Here is a 22,432-nt window from a genome sequence, read left to right as displayed (position 1 = left end):
AGCAGATGTATGGTGTATTTATTATTGATGCTGGTCTTGACCTACATATTTGCATAAGTAATGAGCTATCACTAATGAATTATCCAGATATTCATCATGAGACATTGTGGCGAGCTTTTTGACATCGCGCAGGCATTTAAAACACTCTTCATGCAGAGCAGTGGGTTGTAATTGTACCTGAATACTACATGGTAAAAAAAGACAGGAAAATGAAGGCAAGGAAAGGAAAACATCCTGGGTTCCTGTGGGAGATCCGGCTGGGGGGAGCTGTGGAAGAGAATGACTGAGGGGGGAGCGCCCTCTACTGGTATTATCAGGGAACAACATATGAGGCAAAAATCTACTACAGCAAGAGAGGAAAGTGTCCACATCAGCAGCCCATTTAGATCTTTACATGTTGCTCCTGATGAACTGGACTACTCTGACTCACCTTTGTTTCCAAATACAATTAGTTAAGACATTGAAGCCCAAAGTGGAGTCCAGGGGCTCAAAGTGAGGATTAATATAATTTCACCATTATTTATTTGAAAATAGGACAGTGAGAGAATGTTATAGTAGCCTAATATAGATTTCACTCTCTCCACAGTTACAGACAATTATCCAGTTCAGTACTAAATCAGTACCAGGTGCATGGCATTTAAATAAATCAAATCAAATCAAATCAAATCAAATCAAATCAAATCAAATCAAATCATTATTATTATATATAATAATGAATAATAATAAAGATCTTAGTCTGTGTGACAAAATCTCCATCTGTGGCCCCATGTGTGTTTATTTGGGGTCCTTGACACGGAAATGTTTGGGAATCTCTGAATAATAGATTGTAAAATGATTGGTGCTGATTGTAAACTAGATCTATATGCTTCCTCACCTTTGTCAATGGAAATTCTTACTCTATATGGCCAATCAAAAGCTGGCGATGCATTACTCAGAAACAAGAGAATTCTGAAGATAAGTTGTCAATAGCAGCCAGACCAAAACAGACCAAATGCTGCCTCCCAGTGGGTAAATGTAGACTCACAGTTGTAGATTCACAGTATATGGAAGACAAAACAATAGGCTCTTTTATGGCAGACGTTTTATTTTACAAATGAAGTCTCCTGCAGACACTGTGCCATACATTTCCACGGCTATGGTACAGTGTAGCTGTACCAAGACTGATACCCAGATGTACATCAGCTATACATAAGCATGTATAAAAACTATATGAATAGATACAGCAGACAATCTGTGAAAGGGAAACTCCACCCCAAAACAGAATGAATGTATGGGATTTGTATCTGTAGTTGGTTGCACTACAGTGAAATCAAAAAATATGAAAGTCTTCGCTCTCTGGTGTCCTGCTTTGGGAGACATGTTCATGTTTGCAAAAATTGATTGAACTGTCAAAGGAATATCATCTGGAAAATTCTGTTTTAGGGTGGACTTCTACATTGTGCAATTCGGCATGATACATCAATACTGCCGTGGTTGAGTGGTAAAATAGGTCTTGGAAACATGAACATCTATTCATTGTCAATGGGTAAGCAAGGATATCACAAAAAGACATCATGAAGCAGTTGAAGGTAAACTATTCAAATACAGACAAAAACAGAACAGCTCTTATATTCAATTGTTTTGTTCTCTTTCAGATTAAGTTCGGTGTAGCCCATACCTACTGTACTGTCACAAGCTATTCATCAATCATTTTGGTCTTGTAAAGACAGCAGTGGAGAAACTGAGAAAAGTGAAAAACAATCTTAAGGCTCTTCACCCCTTTTGTGCCGTGGAGAAAGAATGGCACAATGGATCGTAAATTAAAGTGTAGAAACAGGCCAAAGTCGGACTCTTCTGAAACTGATGGACTGTGCTTCCACCTAGAAGTAGGCTGTGGTACGGCGACATCAACGAAACCATCTCTGACCCAAATGAAAAGCCGCAGTTGGCTTAGTGGAACACATTTCCAAACCCCTCGGGCCACAGTCACAGCGCATCTCTGTTCATCCTCTCTTCCCCTCCCCAAAAAAAATCAATTTACAATTCAATATCTATTTAAAATCATTTTCCTGAAAGAAAACTCTGTCCTCACCTGACCCTTTGACCCTACATGATCCTTCCATGACCTCTTGGTGACCTCTGGCATGAACTCTGACCCCCCTCAGCAGGGTGAGGAGGAGACCTGGTCATAGTCAGGGCATTTGAGGAGAGCTGGGTAGCTCGCGCTCATCTGGAGCGAGGCTTCGCTCGAGATGTCGGAGGGACTTCGCCCGCGGGACCAGGCCTCTGGGTGCAGGAACTGGCCGGAGTGGTCGGAGCAGTTGCTGAGGCGAGGTCGGTAGAAACTGGGGTGCTGAGGCTGGTAGATCTCCTCCGCTGTGTAGCGCTTCATGAACAGGTACACAGACATGACGCCGGCACTCTGCAATGTAGAAGGACTCATTAGGTTGAAATAAAGTCAACATAGAAATATAGCATAAATGACAGCATAATGAGCATGTAAATGCTTTCATATCAAATCTATCTATTAAAATCTATGGCTTTGGTTGTAAATGCAAGGTTTTCTCAACTGTTATGAAGCTGAAATTATAATTGGGAAGAAACTCCAATGTGTAATAAAGACGAACCCAACAATTGCAATGTTTTGTAGCTTTGATTAAGACAGTCAAATAGGGCTACTTGAAACTTCTGGTGTTACATGACTCACAATCATTGAAATCCACATGTAGATGAGATCTAACGCACTGAAATATTTCAAAGCGCTGACATCACAGCAGTACTACAGTCTAATTTTGCACACTTGTGTCTATGGTCAGTTGCTCACCTCAGTCAGCAGGAAAGAGATGGCAGCGAAGGCAAAGGACCAGCCGTACTTGTAGCTAAAGTAGGCCTCGCTGCTCTTAGGCCTGTTCAGCATTTCATCATTTATACTGGAGATGTACAGTACCAGACCCACCACCAGAGCCAGTCCTGAGAGAGGGACAGACAGATGATCAGAACTCAACATTATCAAAAGGAAATGTTCAAGCAAAATGTTCAAGGAAGAGATGGCAGTGGGGATGGGTGAGAAGAGGCAAAAACAAAAGATAAGAGAGGAGGGAGAGAAGAAGCGTACCTGAGAGGATGAAGAAGATTCCAGACACAAAGGCCAGGATGGTGCGGTGCGGCCGGACGTGTCCGATGTTGTTGAGCACGAAGCCAATGAACATGAAGAACAGGCTGACCAGAGGGAAAGGAGTGGCTGAGCGGATCATCTCTGGGAAGAGAGAGGAGGGACGAGCCGGAGGACACAGAGGGGAAGAAAAAAGAGAGTGGAGGATGAGAGAGGGAGAGAAAGCGACTCCTTGACCCTCACACATTTTGATAGAAACACACTCACAGAAGTCTGACTGAGTATTCAGTCAGAGAGAAAGTGTATTTTATTATTATATGATTACTAGAGTTTTGATATTTTTCACTAATGTGAAAATAATAAAACATAATGTCCTAAATTAGTGGCAAGGCACACAGATAGGCCGTTGACATTGAGAGATCTGGCCATGCAAAAAATTACGTGGTGAAATATTTTTTCACCAGATCACCAAATTTCTGTCTAAAACCAGAAGAGTCTAAAACCTCTGGGGCAAAGGGACCCATACAAACATCTCAAGGAGAAATTAAGAAATATTTTAGCACATTTTTTTTTTTGATCACCCCTAATTACATCATAGCAATTTCCACTGGGTTTCACAATCCCAAACAATCATTTTTAACAGAAAAGTGTTCTTTGCGATTGAACTCTGCCTTTACAGAGAACCATAATGGTTCCTGTGGGAGGAGGGCAAAGGGAATCTTGGGATTTATAAAATGTAGACTGTAGATCAACCTCTGCTGTTCTGCTTTGAGTTTTCATGAATGGAATAAAATATCAGAACTTTATTAAACTGACTCACTACAGTTGATTTATCCTTTGATGAAGCTCTGACTTTGAGCTACACTGAAGGCCTTGTGTGATGAATTGTCTGAAGAGGCAATAAGTATTCTGGAGAGGAGCAGAGACTGCAGGGCAGAAACACCACAGAGCAAGAGTTCAGATGACTCACTCTAATCTGTCTGGCTACATTCAGATGGCTTCGAACAATAACGCAGACATGAGGCCTCAGAGTGGAAATAACCTCACTGAAAAACAACAGGTTTAAAACCAAACAATAAAAACATGCTGTTTAGGTAAACAACCTCACGGGGGCGACACTTTGCCGACAATGCATGTACTGCTGCATATGTTTTATGTTTTATCATGCTTTTATTTTGTTACTTATGTGTCTTTGTCCTTTTTTTACCCTGTCTCGTATGTGTTTTTTTGCCTGTTTTCGGCTCGTGATCAAGACTTCCAATGCATTTTTATATAAATGGCAAATAAACTTGAAACTTGAAACTTGAGTTATTTAGCCTGAAGTTGTTGGTGGCTGTTTGCATTGTACTCACTGAGCACGTTTACTGTGGACTCGGAGGTTAACTGGACATTCATGGGCATGATGTACTCGATGGTGAAGCAGCGACCCGACTCTTCACCTAGAGAGACAACAGACACAAAGAGATAAGTTCAGAGACGAGTTGAAGAAGAGAGTGATTCCAGAAACAACGTGGGGAGACGAATAAGAATGATAAGACCGAGTACAAAGTAAGAGTATCCACAAGATGCTTCCTTATAGAGCGGCATTATATTTTCTTCTGCGTCTCCAGCAGACAGCTTCCCTCTCCTCCTCCATCCTATCCTGAGAAGAAAATCCTTCCATCCCTACTATCTGAGGAACGCCAAACTTAATGGGAAAATTCACCCTTAAGTAGAATTTACACGATTATTCCTATGGTCCCGGACACTTCAATCGATGTTTGTGAGCATGAAAAACACGTGGCAAAGCCGGAATCCAGACAGACAGAACTCGACTCTGGTCTGTTATCATGAGGCTCTTTCACAAGCTGCTCCTCTGGCATTAAATGAGAAGCTTACTGTGTGGATCCACTGAATGACTATTTGCTTCTACGCCCAAATGAGTCTCCAACTAACTGACAACTGAAAGCTCCAAAACACATTGCTTGATTCACACATTAGAGATTAGAGATCGTCTCTCTTTTCTCTAGCTTTGGGAGAGACTCTATTACATATGATTCACACAGATAGGGCCAATAAATGATTTAGTTTGAATTATCAATTCTAGAATCAAAACAATGGATTTTGATCAAACGTCGGATGTAAAATGGATGTCCTGTAAAGTTAAATGAGCCTGGGTTCATGGTATTTGGTCCCAAGTTACTCGGTTTTCAGGGTGGATTTCCTGCCTTTAAGATCTTGATGCCTCTGCCTTTCTCACATTAGTCATCCTCGCGTCTCCTCTCTAAGGATCCAAAGCCCAAACACAAGACAAACAGACAGATAATATAAATCCTCAGTCAATTTCACTCTCGTTGATGGAAGACAAACTGCTTTCTACCAAAGTGTGAGAGTTACATCACAACCTGCAAACAAGGCTACACAGACATCATTATCACTTCAGTCACACACACACACACACACACACACACACACACACACATGCACACACACATGCACACACATACACACGAAGAGGCACCGGCTGACATTATTAACCAGTTAATTATGTGGTACCGGATGAGATGACATCTGTCTCTGTAGAAAACGTGTGTGTGTGTGTGTGTGTGTGTGTGTGCCCATGTGTCAGTGTGCAGGATTGAGCATACATACTGTACGCAGCTTGTTTTTGGTGTATGATAGAAATAGGGAACGAATACAAACACACACTCGCTCTCTCTTGCTCTCTCTCTTTCTCTTTCACTCTGCCTCTTCCATGCATTCCCCACCTACTCACAGCCACTCCACACATACACACTAACACACTAACACACACACACACACTGAGGAAGTAATTGCGAGTGTCATTCTGTGTGAAAGTTAATGCTGGTTGATGCAGTGACGATATGACACTGTGACAGAATTAATCATTTCCCTCCGATTGCCACATTCGGATGCCGCATAGTACAAATGAACATTTTCTAATATAATGAAGCCATTCCAGTCCCAGAACACACTGTTCTTAATAACACTAACACCGCCATCCGCACCACAGTTCAGATTTAGACATGATTAGATATTAAATTGCAATAGCGAAAAGAAATCTACCCCAGATCTACTACCAATACTTTGTCTGCAACTTACACTACCAGTCAAAAGTTTGGACACACCTGAGTGAATGTACTATGTTTTTCATTCTCTTATAGCCATTTTGATCTAAAGGCTTTTGCTTAAATGCTTGAAATTTGTGTTTTAGACAAATATAAATAGTGAAGTTGATGCCTATGTGTGAATTTCTTTCCAAAGCCTTTGCCTTTCCATCAAGGCAAAGGGCGGCTACTTTAAAGAATCTAAAATATAAGATAGTTTTGATTTGTTTGACTTTTTTGGTCACTGCATAATTCCATTTGTGTTATTTCATAGTTTTGATGTCTTTACTAGTATTATAAAATGTAGAAAATAATAAAAATAAAGAAAAATGTGGTGTGTCCAAACCTTTGACTGGTAGTGTATGCTTCCTGTATTTTAGAACTAGCTTGCCCTACTCAACTGCCATTCATAATAATAATAAAACACCCCCAAATCCCAGTAATTCAACCCAAGATCCATTCATCCAAAGACCCAAGATCCATCCCGTCTCCATACTAACCAGCCAGGAAGCAGACCCTCCAGAGGCCGGAGTGCAGGGACGTCCTGATGTCGGTGCTCTGGTTGAGAGGCAGGATGACGCCCTCCTCCAGGTACAGCCAGTAGTCGGTGCTGACCGCCACTCCCAGCAACCCCAGGCCGCTGACCGCAAACACACTGCTCAGCAACGTCAGCGCCTTCCTACTGCACGCGCTCATCGCCACAGGGGTGGGAGGAGCTTCCAGGGGTCGAGAATAGTCACAGGGGAAATCTGATGGAGAGAGGGAAACAAGGGAGAAAGGATTAGTATTCAAAGTTTTTTTTTTATTATGACAGTATTATAAATGGCAGCTGAGCAGGGCAAGCTAGTTCCAAAATACAGGAAGCATACACTACCAGTCAAAAGTTTGGACACACACATTTTTCTTTATTTTTTACTATTATCCACATTTTAGAATAATAGTAAAGACACCAAATCTATGAAATTACACAAAAAAGCATTAACCAAATCAAAACTATCTTATATTTTAGATTCTTTAAAGCAGTGACCCTTTGCCTTGATGGAAAGACAAAGGCTTTGGAAAGAAATTCACACATAGGCATCAACTTCACTATTTATATTTGTCTAAGAAAGTAATTTGAAGCATTTAAGCATAAACCTTTAGATCAAAATGGCTTTAAGATAATGAAAAACATAGGACATTCAATCAGGTGTGTCCAAACTTTTGATTGGTTGTGTACGCATGGATCATGCCCAGATTTGTTCTTGTCAGATTTGTTCTGTGATCTACCAGGTGTGTGCCTGTGCAGAGACAGATGCGTGTGTGTGTGTGTGTGCGTGTGTGTGTGTGTGTGTGTGTGTTTCTGGATCATATGGATGGGACTCCACCAATATACCTCCTGTCTGGTATTCACTGCAAAGCGGAAGAAGTCATTATATTCATGGAAACAGAGGACATCATCTCCCCGCTTCATTTGTCTCTCGCTGAAGAAAAGCACAGATGTTCACAATGGGAAATGTAACATGGGCGCATAACGGAGCTCCTATTTATGTCAGAAAATGGGGAGGGAGAGCCAGCTTCCCCCACGCTGCCTCTAAAGTGTCTTTCTGTCCAACCTGCTGGACTGTATTATGACTATTTAGACACCTCCGTGCAGCCACAATGAGTCTGCGGTATTCAGCTCCTCACGACAGAGGAAATTACCATGCGAGATTCGATGGCCTGTGTGAATTCATTTTGTAAACAAAACCTCACGCGGCGTCACGGCGTTTTATGCAATCACCTCACTGGGTTTGCACAAAGGACACTCCGGGAGCCTTGGAGGTGCGTGGGTGTATGCAGGTGCTTTGTGAAGGCAGAGAGGTGGAGCGATGTTGGCGCAGCAAGGTGAGGAACATGGGAGGACTTCACCCACGAAGCCTCGCCTCCCAAAAGAATCAAAGGTCTGTGGTCTGTCAATGGCTTTGCATGGAACAAAGTGCGATGATGTGAGTGTGAAGTGTGTACGTGTGCAGGTGTCCGTGTACATGCAGGCACAAGTGTGTGTATTTGCGTGCATGCAATGTATGTACAGTATGTGTGTGTACATGTGTGCATGCGTGTGTGTGCATGTGTGCCTGTACATGTATGCATGTATTGGTATGTGTGTGTGTGTGTACATATTAAGACGATGGTGGGGAAGGAGGGTGTGTACGCACTGCAGAGCTACTAGGGTGTTGCTATTGGGAATCGTCTGCTCATTCTGTGAATACACACCCTGATAAATTGGAAGTTGGAACTGTCTTCTATGTATCTAAATCTGCTGAAAGTATATACTGCATCAGTGTTTTCAGAGAGGGATGACTGTCACATACTGGGGAACACTTTGCCCCCCTTCCTTTAGTTTGACTGAGGGAAAGAACGTAGGTGGGAGAGAGGATGACAGAAAGAGACAGAAAGAAAAGATGAGGAGGAGGAAACACAGTGAGCCTCCTCTCCTTCCCCTTCCCTCCTCCTGTCCACATGATATTTCAGAGTGTGTTCAGTGAGAAGTCTCAGTAGCCAGCGAGATTAGGAAGTCAAATCTACTCGTCATGATCTGCAGCTTATGAAATGTCAGGGCGGCATGGTAACTGCTGGAATCAATAACATCGTTGTTTGATTGTCTCACAGGTAAATCCCATCCAGATCAATCTTTGTTTGATTCCGTCACCAAATGCTTTTCAGATCTTAGTTTAGATGTTCAGGTCATATAGCCAGTTTGACTGGGAAACAGTAGTATCCACATAATTAATCAAATTAGTTCACATGTAAACATATACATGCATTATGGGCACACATGCACACACATTTACACTTGTGAATCTTTGACTCTTCAATTCTTTCTCTCACATGAAAAGTTTATAGCCGCAATAAAGACCTTAATCTAAATTCTGGTTCAGTCCATTTCATTCCTAAATCTGTCTAATCTGCCAAGAATTAAATAATGAACTGTGAGTCAATAATAAACCCATTTGAGCCTCCAGACTCAGACACCAGCTTGACTTGCAGTGGTAATGACGGACATTAGATGTGCCATGGCCTGCTGTGAATACAAATGCTCACATTATTTGGAATCCTGGACTGAGTTTTGACATTTTATGGCCATGAATCAGAGCAGAAAGGTTCTTTATGAACGTTCAACCTTTTCTTTGATAAGGTTGAACATTCATAAAAGCATTCATAAGTCAGAGTGGCAAGTTGGCAGACTGATGGGATTGTAAGACATCATCTGGGGTGACAGGGCGATGATTGAGATCCTATCCGGGACAGTGTATATCACGCTCTATGGACAGTAAGGGAGGGAGGAATCAACTAAAGGACAGACTGTCAGGGGAAGGCTAACTTGAGCGGCAGCTGAAACATTATGCAAATTCTGTCCCAGGATAACACATTTAATCATGTCACTGTCACCTTTTAGCTCTTTGAACTGACAGTGCGCTGAACCTCAAGGAATCATAAGAAGGATGACAAGTTATTTGTTTTGTTGCAGTTATATGATGCAGACGGACTGCATTAGGGCCAAGAGCTAGTTCTGTTATTGTTCTTGACTTTATAACCCTTGTGCACCGATATCAAAATGACACGGCAATATTGTTCAGGCTATGAACTTAATGATATTATAACTGCCGAGGGGATTTCCCCCCACGACCAGGTACTGCAAATTACATTGTCTCTCACAGTATTGTGTTAGTTCAGTGACAGAATAGGAGTGACAAACTGTGCCATCCAATACCAGCCTGTGTTAAGTGCTGGTACTAACTCCTGTTCTTCAGGAGACTCATCAGTCACCAACAGCCTCTTCACACCGGTCATCAGCTTCACTGCTAAAGTAATTTATCGTCTAGGCAGCATTTTCTCTGAACGTAGCCCTATAAACCACTGACTTACAGGATATCTAGCTTGAGATATTTTGAGGGTTAAGCTGACGTGTTTGCACATGTTCAGTAAGTGTAACTAAAAGCGTACCAACTCAGGACTCCCATGTGGGACAGCAAACATCCACCAGATAGCCGGCCCTAAAATGTCTCCAGCCTGAGGGGGTTTTACAGGCATGCTGACTGAAAATAGGTTCTTCTTTCCCCTCTGGGTGAGAAGTTGGAAGGGAAGGAGACAGTAGATACATATAAAAATAGCTGGGAGCCTTATCACATCAACAGTGTTTAGGGGAGCTCAAATATTATTCACATCAGCTTGTCTCTTATAACCAGCAACCTTCCAGTCATAAGATCACCTCTCTGACCTTCAGGTTGCCCCTTTCCCCAGTCATGCAAGCTCTCAGACTAAGTTGTTGTACTTTGTTTGGCAGCAGATGCTCCCTGCTATTTAGTGAGGCAAATAGTGCAGAGACAAGTGACAGAGCCGCGTAGTTAGCAGCTTTATTTGGAGTACAAATGCAACACTTAGTCTTCCAGGAAAATATCACTTCATGTCATTTCTGTTTTATTAAATCGTACGCAGTGGAGAAAGGACAGGATAATGGGAGAGGGTAACTCCTGCAATAAAGTGAACTGGATTTGCACCCACAGCATTACCCATACATGATATGTGTGCAGGCCTGCCAGGCCAGCAGCGCATTCAAAATGATTTGTAATGTAATGTAATAATAATGTAATAGGTACCTCTGGATTTTTTCCAGATTCATGCAGTACAATATACGAAAATCACACCTCTTTTTGAACTATAGCCTCATCAAATAATTATCTACAGTTGCTTACAAAGTTACAATTGCTTTTCACGTCTCATGAAATCCAAACCTCATCATTATAACACTGCACTGAGTGAAGAAATATGAGCCTTATCTTTCAGACATCTGTTTGCCAATATGTTGAGGCTTGACGATGCTGTACATTACTATAACACGCACGCACACACTCTCAAAATGAAAAATAAATAAATAAATATGGCTGAAATACTCACACCTCCTACCATGATGTACATGTCAGTATACACTATACTGGCAGGGTATGAAAATGAGCTGTCTGATCAAAGCTTGTCGTTTTTTCCCCTCACAACTCCAGATATCAAATCATGTTTATAATCCGATGGAACTAACCTCGGTGCTGAACTGTCAATTCCAATGTCAAGCCTAACGAAAAATCACTACATTCATATAGGGACTTGGAATCTTATAGTTTTCCCGCGATAATTCCTATAGCCTACGTCTATTTCTTTTATAGGATTATTAGGCTACATTTTAGAAAGGGAACTTGAAATGAAAAAATCACTAGTGAGTTTAGAGCGACCGTAGCCTACATTTTTCTCCTGTGATATGACTATAATATTCCTATAACATTCATATTGCAATTTAAAGGAATAGTATAGTTTTCCTGTGATATTCGCATAGCACCCTTCTAAATGTAATCCTATAATCCTTTTTCTTAAGGGAACCAAAATAAAAAAGGCAATAAACAGACCTATCACTGAACACCTGAGCCAAAACCAAAATATGCAAATATGACATGCAAACCAACTCACTCAGACCCTTTACTTTCTAATGAACCTATCAAAATAAAGGCCTGCAGTCCTGTTGACTCCATGTTTTTATAGTCTATTCTTACCTGTTAGTAATCTGTCCAGTCTCCGCGGTGTGTTTCATGCACTTTGAGCCCGGCTCGTGCTAAAAGTTGTGGTTTAAAAAGCTCCTGCGTGCAGCGACGGGGAGAGAAAGTCGGGTTGGTCGGGGACAGTTTGCAGGAAAGACCGCTTGAAATTCAGCAGCGCTCCGTCGATCCTCCCTTCGATTTGGCCAAAAATAATAACAATAACAAAAAAAACAAACAAACCCTTGTGTTCAGAAAGGGAAGCCGCTAAAACCTTCTTACAGATTTGGCTGTCGGCCTCAAGGCGATGCGGTGCTTCAATCTGACACACCACTGGCACAGACTGCGAGTCAGACGCCTTGTCCCACTCAACTGGCCATGCTGAATGCAAATACAAAGCGGTGCACTGAGAGAGAGGGAGAGAGAGAGAGAGAGAGAGAGAGAGAGAGAGAGAGAGAGAGAGAGAGAGAGAGAGAGAGAGAGAGAGAGAGAGATTGAAGTGTTTCAGCACCAAGGACAGCTCCCCTCTGCAGACTGGCGGGGCGCTTTCCAAAACACAGCCGCCTGTTGAGAGGTGCTGTAGAGCAGGCAGGAAAGACTACACAGATTATCTCTGACTGAGCGGCTGGTAGGAGCATCTGTAGTTCATATGGATAAATTGCAAGAGGGTAGGCGAGTGCGCTGTGAATACCGAGTGGTCTTTTCTGACAGCAAAACAAACACGAGCGCTTAAACAAACACTGTTGTCAGTACACCCATTTGAGAAGTAAAGCATCTCACCAAACTCCTGTCAAGATATTTTGTGCAGTTAAGCTGCACCACATCCCCTGAATCCAAAACAATCCAAAACAATACATCAGAGCAGATTAACATTTTTCATACTTTATTTATACACAGTATCCTTCATACCACAATTAACAGAGGAACAAGAAGAATCTGGTTAACAAAAGCAGGGGCAGTGAAAGGGAAAAACATACAAATATCCCTGTGGCTCTAATTGCAGCCTGTAGTGGTGCTGAACCCTGGCTAGCCTAACATTGGTCGGTTCACTCGGTCGTGGGTCCAAAGGTCAGCCTCTCCTCTGATGCAGATTCTCAATGTGAGACATGTAAACATTCATTTTTCTCTTAGCCATTTCAAATCTCAAGTTTGGTCCAAATGTGACAGTTGCAACATCAGTCAACAGGTTAAGTGACTGATTGAGGGGTGAAGGCCCAGGTTATACAGCCTCCCTAAATTTGGCAGTTTAAGAAGCCTCACTGAAGTAGTTTTGTGTGCCTCAGTAGTAGCCCAGTAGTCTCAGGACGATGCTGCTCGACACACCTGCTCGAATGCTAAAACACTCAGTTTGGCACCGGTGAACAAAAAGCCAACATAAGCAATTTACATATAGTCTATTTGTCTGTTTATGATTTCGCGTTCTTGCGCTCTAGCCAAACAGGACTTAAACTGGGCAGGCTACACGACAGCCAGGAGGAGAAGACGATGAGGAGAAAAGCGCAAAATGGCTAGCGGGTTTGTCTCATACTGTGCGACAAGGTGGGAAACTCCATGCTCCACACCAGGGGTTTCTCTGTAGCATGCAAGGGCCTTTCTCATGCTTAGATCAGGCCTCGCCTCACACATGCACACGATATAAGCAAGAAAACACGGTGGTTTAGCCACTGAGGGCCCTGAAATCCTCACACCGTAACTCGGTCTCGAATTCAGCTGGAGTTAAAGAAGGATTCAGCCCTGAGACGACCAAGGCAAGAGGGCGTTCAACCATTTCACGCACCACTGTCAAACATAGGTGCTGCATATTCTCTATGACATTGGTTAGTAGAAAACAATGGATAAATAGTGGAAATACATATTACAAGGTTTGCTGATACCAAAGCTACCAAAGATTCAGCCAAATGTTATATCTCTTCTCGGGGTAATCTAAACATAGAAATGTTCAAACCATCTAAGGTAGTAAAAGCACATTCAGTTCGTGGTATAAAATCTGCGAGTAATTTCTCTTTTTGAAACATCTCTTTTGAAACATATTTACAAAACGGTTGACATGTAGGGACATAAAAGTTCAGTAAGCAGAACGTAAAACGGGAACAAAACCTTTTCCTCAACAATTAGAAAGTGATAAACATTTCTTCGGAATATGACGTTCAAAAACATACAACAATTATATATTAACATACCGTATATCGTAATACTAAGATTTACAATGATACCAGACGTGTACTGCATCCTAGAGTCTACTGCTCATACAGAGTCAGAAAATAAGCATGCAACAGAGATCTGCTTTGTGCATATGGAAATAGCATCTTTATAGTTTCATCAAAACATTGTCTCTTTGATCCACAGTTTTCTGACCCTATATATAAGTCCTGAATGCCATATTCTCTGTTGTACACCCACCGTACGCAACATCCACTCTACTGAAAAGGCGTGTTTATAGACGATTTGTAACCGTGAGCGTACGATATGTGCTTCCGTCTCTCTATGCGAGTTAGATATAGTTCCACTTCCTACAAAACATCTGCGATATAAACGGTCCCTGTCGAGGGGTTCAGCGCGTCGACACCGTCGGGAAGGTGGCGGCTCAAGCCAAGAGGACAGACATTATACTCGACAAGGACTTGTGTTGAGGAAACTGATACAGCTGTTTAGGTATTCGGTGAGATCTGCGATAAAAATATCTTGTTCCACTTCTACTTTGGCACTCACGTTAACGGTAGACTATCTCTTTTTTTCGGTATATAAATATAATATACATGTGTAGCAGTTCAGAAAATGGCAGCACAGTAAGTAGAGGAAGTAAAGCAGGGATAAGAACGGGGGGAAAAAAAAGTATGTTTCGTTCTCATGTGCATTGCAGCTTGTTGCATGATAAGAGAAGGAAGATGAGTGGGATGAGGAGGAGGAGGAGGAGTGCATCTTTACATCAATACCTAAAGGCATAATGGGATAGTGCTCGGTACACACATTCATACACAAGAAAAGGCTGGAGGTTTGGAGAGATTCAGGGATATACTCTGTATGGGCGGCATAGGGAAAAGGTGCCATGTAATTCCCTTCTACATTTTCTCTCACTGTAGCATTCAGTCTGTACTAACACGCCTATGTACTTTTGCGTCCCAGCCTTCACAGTTTCAACGCTTACTTCCCTCCTCCCTCACTCTCCTCCGCCATCTCAGTACACAGATATTGATAGCTAGTTGACAGAACATTGTAGAAGGTGATAAGAGTCTTTTCGACAGCAGGATATTTGGGGCGGGGGTTTTTTGGAGTTCTGGAAGGATCTTGCAGTCCAAGACAGTCCGTGTCTTTCTCTCCCCACCCCCACCCCCCTCTCTCCCTCTGCTTTCTCCTCATACCACGCTGTGCAGGGACGGATGGAGGAACTGGGGGTTGATGTAGGAGAAGCCTGCAAACTCGCTCTGGTCGATGTTGGCGATGACCAGCTGGTCGGGCGGGGTCAGCATGGGCTGGGTGCGCGTGAAAAACTTGTCAAAGTTTTCCGCCCCTTTGCCACACTGTGAGGGCGAGAGCAGAAAGAGATAAACCGTGTTAGAGACGTGGAGAGAGCAAAAATAAAACGGCTGGAATTGAGCAAGATCAATCGGTATTTTGATCTCTTGACAGGCAGAATACGAAAAAAGCGGTTTGGTCAAAGGTAATGGAATTGCAGATTCGTGATTAAAAGCCTTTTCATCGTGCGTCTTCTAGTAGAAAGCAGCCCCACAGTCCCAGAGGCAAGGTGGTGCAGGGAATGTCACCGCCTGAAGTGTAGTAGGGCAGAAGTTGTAATTAGATTAGGATCTAACCCTTAGCAGCCGTAGAGGTCATCGGCTTCAATACAAAGCTGTGCTGGAGGCTGTCGTGTGTCTGATGCAGCTGAATACAACTCATATTACTGTAGGTCATGTACAGTATCGACACAGTCATGAAACAAGATGAATTAATCTTCTCTGTATGAAAGCTGCAGCATAAAGAACCAATTTTCTTAACATATGGTGTTACATATTAAATCTGCAATTTCCAGGGCGAGCTTATATCCACTTTTATTATTTGGTTACAAAACAAAAAAAAAAACAAATCGGTAATTTACAATGTCCTTCAATGCCTGTGATGCCTGTCTCAGTATCTTGGGAGCCATATCAGCACATGAGGCATTTTGAACTATTCCATAATAATCCGGAAGCCAGGCCATAAAGCCTCAATGGATCTTTTGTGCGCGAGTCCCTTCAGACCCATTAATGACGCAGCCTGTGAGCTCACAAGTATGATATACCTCACAAAACCTCCTGAATGGATGGAGCCACATTTAGCACTGCCCCCCACCCCCTCCCCCACCCTCTCCACCCATTCTGTGATTAGAGACAGCTACATCCGCTATGTAACCCTCCATTTACTGTGGCCCTTGTGTGGAAGTGAAAGTAAGGGGACTCTGCTCTTAGAGGGCTATTTTTAATCCTTGGCGGCAGCGGCTGCTTTGCTGTAGGCACAGTGGGCACTGAAGGCAGAGAGAGAGAGAGAGAGAGAGAGAGAGAGAGAGAGAGAGGGTGGTGTGGGAGCGCGGGGGTTCACAAACAGAAAAGGAGTGTTTGTAGTGACAGGAGGTGGCGGTGGCGGTGGCAGCGGGGCCGGTTGACTGCAGCTGGGCTCCGGCGGTCTTTCAGCCTCAAGCTCAGCTACAGGGCGGCCGGGTCCACATACGCACACCGGGTGAAGATGAATGGGAACACACACGTCATACGGCACGCACCCATTCATGCATGCGCGCTCATAAAGGCTCTCTGAGGAAGTATTTGAATTCTACAGTAGACATATACAATGCATACATTTTTTTTTACTTGCTGCGTCTCTTTGTGTTGTATGTGATTGCTCTTTTCAGCATTGCACTCCCCACATTGGGGACAAAATCACCGGATGTTGTGTGGTCATTTGTGATGTGTGTCCATTAGTCTCCCTCATCACCTATCATCAACACCCAAGGAAGTAAATTTGAATTGTTAAACCCTTCCTATGTCTATTTGAAGTGAGCAGAAAAGGAAAGCTGCCACCCAATGTCCTACTCTTTGATTCTGTGCACCAGACTGAGATTCAGTCCCTTCAGTGTAATGTTATGGGAGCCATCTTCATCCAGTAGGAATAAGAATAAAATGTAAAAAAAGAAAAAACGAAACGTAAAATACATACAGAGTCTTTCCTCTTTTAAGCTGGTCATGGTGCTGGTTTTAAAGTTTTGTAATGCTAAGAAATGTTGATGCACCATGTCATTTTGGAAGCTCACATGCTCATACACAGATGAACACAAACATATACACTCTTTCTCTCGCACACACACACACACACACACACACACACACAGACACACTCCCATGGAGGACTAGAGAAAGAACCCACGCCTCCCCCAGCTCCACTCACCACTTTGGGCTTAAAGGGCGGCTGGACCTCTCGGTTGGCCAGGCGATCCCAATCGATGCGTCTGAAAAAGGCCTGCTCCCTGATGTCCCGCTCTCCCTCCGGGCCGCAGCCGAGACGCTTTGACGGGTGCTTGGTCATCAGCTGGGGGGGGGGCGGGAGGAGAAGGGGGGGGTCAGAAGAGGTGACAGAGGCAGTTAGGTGGTTGGGGGAAAGAAAAGGGAAAAAAAGGTGTGAGACAGAGTTAGTTATAGAGGAGAAACGGCTGTAAGGCAATCTTTGAAGCTTACATTTTGTTTCCACATTTCATCTTCGCTTCTCTTCTGTATATCATTGCATTATCGCATCAGTGACATTATGCTAAGGTAGTCTCACGTTCATACTCACACTGTTTTCATCATATTGTAACTGGTTTTAAAATAGCAACAGGAAATTGCGGTGCCTTTTCACAGCTCATTTTTTGATTCAGCGGCCATTTTTAATTTTGACCATAAATCATTTTGCAAATGAGCTGTGGAGCAAACAATGGGAGGAGGTCAATATCATCTCTTTTGTCACGTTTTCCAATTGCTGAGATGATGAATGATATTTCTAGTGGTGGCATGCAGCTACAGGGCATAATATCATAATAAATGATGGTGGGGTATGTTATTAAAAGACTTGATCAGCCCGTCCCTGAATCTAAATTGAATCTCTTCTGGTGTGTAAATTGAATCTGAAAACTCATTTCCTTGTTGGTAAATAAGATGGACACCCATGATGCCGGTACGGTGTGATGATGTCACCGAATGGGTGCCCAGGTGCCAGAAGAACAGGACCCTTTCTGAAGGCCATGAAAATTTGTGATTCTACTCTGTTGAGCATGAATTTGAATGACTTTGTTGAGGGAACACTTTGCTAGTGTACCGTGCAAAATGATTTACTGCTGCAGACAGATGAAACGGTGACAGATGAAAACCAAGTGAAGCTTTCACCAGTATCCAACATCCTTAGATTGTCCACATGGAGACACAGACCCATGCCGAGCTTCAGTGTCAGGCTAACAACTGAAAAAGCTACGGGGAAAATCTAAAGTAGGGCAAATGGAGCGGGTTTGCTACCAATCTGTTCATACACAGACATGTTAAGGAAGGTCATATCTGACCATAGGCAGTGTTCTGTTCACTTAAACAGTACTTACGCCCTTGCAGATGGACACAGCCTCTTTAGACATGGACTTAGGGTAGGACACATTGTGCTCCATGATAGACTGGAAGAGTTCATCCTCATCCTCTCCGTCAAACGGTGGCTAAGGAGGAGAGACACAGCGTCACAGAGTTAAGCCTCGCACCCTTTCAAAGATATTTCAATCGCACACAATAGTGGTTCTGTATTTGTCCATAGACAGTATAGACTGTATGTGAAGTCCCTCTTCAATCATTCTCTTTGATGAGGAGGAGAGGAGCATGTTTCTCTGACAACACATCCACTTTGACAGAAAGTTTTGGGATCATTTTTGTAGTGGCACAAGTTAAAAGTGGAATTGGGTTTGGTGATTGTTGTTTGGTGATTGTTGTTTCGATCATAACCCTATTGAAGTCTAATCCGCTGTAGGAATTACATACTACATCTAACAGCACAGAGAACAAATACCCGCTGTCTTGTTTGTGAAAAATAAACAGCACACCCTGTAATTCTCAATATTCAAGTGATGCTTGTGTGTGTTCCTGTATGTGTGTGTTTGTGGTTGAGTGTTTATGTGTGTGATCCTTCTTCAGTGGGGAAAAATATCTCCTGCAAACTGTTGCCAGGAAACTGGACACCTTAACAAAACCTACTTTTCTCTGAAGTGATGCATCATTATACTGGTCAATTCCAATTAAGAGAAGAACAGGTTCATTTCTGTAACTGTATGAGTCACTGACCATGTTTTCTTTGATGCTTGGTCTTGTATGTACAAAGACTGTTAAGCTTTTCCTGTCACAAGGACACAGAGTGTTACAATACACACTACTACTACTACAATAATCACAGTCAGACTGTCAAATGCCACAGGGTCTTGCCACAGAGAATGAATCATGAAATTGTGTTTATTCTTTCCTATTAAATTAAGCTGAGACGATGAATTGGGAAGGGAACTGCAGTCAAAACCATAACCTCTGTATTATAAATACAGCAGCTATTAACATGGTATGAATATGGCCAAAATGACAATCTCAATTATTTTGCTAGATATTGGGATAATTAATTCCAATTATTAGTTTCTATAATTTGAGGAATAGATATTATTTCACTGCACTTTTTGGCATCTTATATAAACATCTCAGCTATTTTCACCTACAGCAGACATTCTAAATGAAATGACATTTTTCACTGTTGATATTCTCAAGATTTATTATTTGTGGTACCTAATATACTATGCGATTATACACTATTAATTGTACAACCCCAGTACAAGGACGACAAAACTCCCCTGTAGACCAGGACTGGTACAGTAAAAGAGCATAGTACCTGTCCTGCCAGCATCTCATACAGAAGAACTCCATAAGCCCACCAGTCCACTGATTTCCCATAGGGCTGGTACGCTATGATCTGGAAGGGACAAAAATAAAGACTTCAAGACTTGGAACAGTCGCACTGTCTCAAAAACACACAGACACACACACACCTGTACTTTTCCTACTGCCATAATCAGTCTCAAACCTGTCTTAACCCTGTCAAAAGTCTTTAGCTACAGTCAAGATTGAATACTGCAATACTTCAGTGCAACCAGGGACAACCAAGGGCATCAGAGAAGATGTGAACAACGTTAACAGCGGCACATAAAGAAGTATTTTTCTCATCTAAACTCCAACCAAAACGACCACAATTAAATACAGTGGGCTATTTTGAGCTGCCATAACAAAGGCGCTTTCTCCTACCATCCAATTTACCACCCCACACCTCCCACACACACACACACACACACACACACACACACACACACACACACACACACACACATACACACATGCACATACACACACACACAGGCATAATTATGCAGAGATCTACATACATACTGTACAAAGGCCTCTATAGACACAGAGACACACACACATTACACACACACACACACACAAGCAAAGAGCTAAATCACAGCTGCACTAGCCTTTGACAGTGACAGAAATGCAGCAATTTTAAAGCACTCTCAAAATTACAATTCAATAGAAAGCGCTGAGCTTTGGGGAGAAGCTGTGACCTGTTGCACAGCCACACATGATTTCATCTCTTGGCTTCGGTTTCTGCCTCTCTCTCCCCTGATAGACACTCAAAGAGGAAACACTGTAATGGGTTTTTATCCTGACAATGGCTTTTTTTCCCCTGGGGATTCTTTGCTTGGATGACAATAATTTGCAGGCCTAACATGCTCTCCAGGTCCAATCAACAGACCAATAAGATGGATGGATGGACTGAAGGGCTGTCGGAAAGGCAACCTCTGAATAAACTAGTTTTCTAATTTTGAAAATGAAGCTGAAGTACGTTTGTTTAAGGTTTTCTATTGCAATGTGATGGTTCATGAAGCCGTGAAAACCATCACTGATCCGGTGAAACATTTTTTTTTTTATTGAGCCAGCTCTGTTTTAATAAGGTGTGTGGGACTTGTTCAGCTGTGCTTTCCTCAGCTGCCACCCTCAGATCACACAGACTTCGTCGTGAGGGAGTGAAAGCCCAGGGAGTCTTGAAATAAACCCTTCTAGTTGAGGTTTTCTGTGAGAAAACAGGAGACAGGGCTTCCCTCGCTTCCCACCTGTGGGACACCATGCTCCCTCATGAGTCAGTGGAGACAGAGGCGGAGTGGACGCACGCACGCACACACACACACACACACACACACACACAGAATAGCAGGCCTGTCAGCTTGCGGCTGAATACCTCCATCAATACAACATTGGTATCAAGGGCAGAGAGACATAATAAAGTGGAGAAGCCATCTATCCAGGGATTTGGAGAAGAGAAGGTACTCAGGACTTGGATAGATATTTCACTAATACGGTCTCAACAAACCTTGTATATGACAAATGTGTGACATTTATGTGCATGGGCCTGATACACTGAAACAAACAAACCTCACGTTGCCCTCACTGAATCGTCTCCGTTCTCTACTCTATGTACCCCCTCTCTAAAAAAATGCCTTCCATTTCTTTTTTGGGTTTTTGGTTGCTTGTAATTCTAGGTGACATAGCTATGAATTGAAGCATATTCTACTGTTGCACTCATTGTCAGCCACTTTGCCTAAAATGTAAATGTAACAAATTTTTATCTGTGCTCATAAACAATTGCAACAATCCATGATGTAGTTGATGAGGGAGACAAAGGGATAAGATGCAATACAATCCTTTCATCTTTTTTTTTTTTTTTTTATCTCCCCCATTGTAACCTGGCTCCCCTACTTCCCCATATGAGACTTTCACTTCTCCTCTGCAGTGTGCCGCTCACCTCTGGTGCGATGTAATCAGGGGTGCCACAGAAGGTGCGTGTGTTCATGCCTTCATACATGTTCTCCCTGCACATGCCGAAGTCAGCGATCTTGATGTGGCCCTCGGAGTCCAGCATCACGTTGTCAAGCTTCAGATCCCTGTGGGAGAGAGAAGAGGGTCGTTCTTGCGCGTGGCTGAGTTGTCTTTGTGACTACATCCTTTTTGTGTTTGCTGTGGACAAGTCAGCGTCCTTTCCAGACTACAGAGGAACACAGAAATACTGCGAATAATTGTTGAAACACCAGCGCTGCTCTCCACCACTGCTGTCTCTCTGAAGCAGTTTATCTGTCCGCAGCACACATCCTACGCTGGGTGACAAACAAAATAATTTCCTGGCCTGAAATCACTATTCCCACACCCCTGCTTTCTCTGTGTTGTCCTTTTACGTTTTACTTTTTACAATTCAGCCTGCTTTTCTGGTCATGTTTCATGTGTGAATTCTTCATTTTCCGTCCCTTCTTTGTCTTCCCCTCGTTCACCCACTCCGCCACTTACAGTATCTGTCTTAAGTCACAAAGGCGAGTCGGGATGCTAAACAGAAGGCTGGTGGGATGAAGAATGGATGTGCGTCTTTAGCTGAAGTCTTAAAGAAGGACGGGGTGACCTTAGCCCCTGTCTTTCTGTCATTTCTGTTTTTCCTTTTGAGTGAGTTAAACGTATACGTCCCATTCCCTTTTAATCTCGCTCTCTCTCATTCCCTCTCATTCTCCCTTTCTCTGTTTCTCATTCTTCCTGTCCGTCTCGTTGCTTTCTTTGCCACCTCCGCTCTCTCTTTCTGTCGCTATC

General features: G+C 42.9%; 2 protein-coding genes across 4 annotated transcripts in view; both read right to left on the bottom strand.

Annotated features, from left to right (window-relative positions):
* Positions 1-2,140: 2,140 nt before the first annotated feature.
* Positions 2,141-6,894, bottom strand: cacng5b (calcium channel, voltage-dependent, gamma subunit 5b). The gene is made up of 5 exons (XM_071910442.1): positions 6,699-6,894; positions 4,444-4,530; positions 3,095-3,235; positions 2,804-2,949; positions 2,141-2,401 (listed from the first exon to the last, which is right to left on the bottom strand). The coding sequence occupies exons 1-5, from the start codon at positions 6,892-6,894 to the stop codon at positions 2,141-2,143; spliced, it is 831 nt and encodes a 276-aa protein (XP_071766543.1).
* A 7,710-nt stretch (positions 6,895-14,604) lies between these two features.
* The window catches only part of prkcab (protein kinase C, alpha, b), a 90,582-nt gene continuing 82,754 nt past the window's right edge, over positions 14,605-22,432 (bottom strand). For all 3 annotated transcript variants that reach the window (XM_071910468.2, XM_071910467.2, XM_071910470.2), the window contains 5 exons: positions 21,606-21,744; positions 19,638-19,718; positions 18,328-18,435; positions 17,151-17,291; positions 14,605-15,256 (listed from right to left, as the gene is read on the bottom strand). In XM_071910468.2, coding sequence (XP_071766569.2) covers positions 15,092-15,256; positions 17,151-17,291; positions 18,328-18,435; positions 19,638-19,718; positions 21,606-21,744 — 634 coding nt within the window. In that variant the 3' untranslated portion in view covers positions 14,605-15,091. The remainder of the gene's footprint in view (positions 15,257-17,150; positions 17,292-18,327; positions 18,436-19,637; positions 19,719-21,605; positions 21,745-22,432) is intronic.

This window comes from Centroberyx gerrardi, chromosome 7 (genome assembly GCF_048128805.1).
Source record: "Centroberyx gerrardi isolate f3 chromosome 7, fCenGer3.hap1.cur.20231027, whole genome shotgun sequence".
Taxonomy (NCBI): domain Eukaryota; kingdom Metazoa; phylum Chordata; class Actinopteri; order Beryciformes; family Berycidae; genus Centroberyx; species Centroberyx gerrardi.
Note: the sequence above shows the minus strand (reverse complement) of the source record. Positions and strands in the feature narration are given on the sequence as shown.

What these genes read in the sequence shown, in the direction of transcription:
- cacng5b (XM_071910442.1), bottom strand. Translation starts at nt 6,894, where the DNA reads ATGAGCGCGTGCAGTAGGAAGGCGCTGACGTTGCTGAGCAGTGTGTTT. An exon ending in GAGGGTCTGCTTCCTGGCTG is followed by an intron (nt 4,531 to 6,698) that starts GTTAGTATGGAG and finishes TTGTCTCTCTAG; the next exon opens with GTGAAGAGTCGGGTCGCTGC. An exon ending in AATCTTCTTCATCCTCTCAG is followed by an intron (nt 2,950 to 3,094) that starts GTACGCTTCTTC and finishes TCCCTCTCTCAG; the next exon opens with GACTGGCTCTGGTGGTGGGT.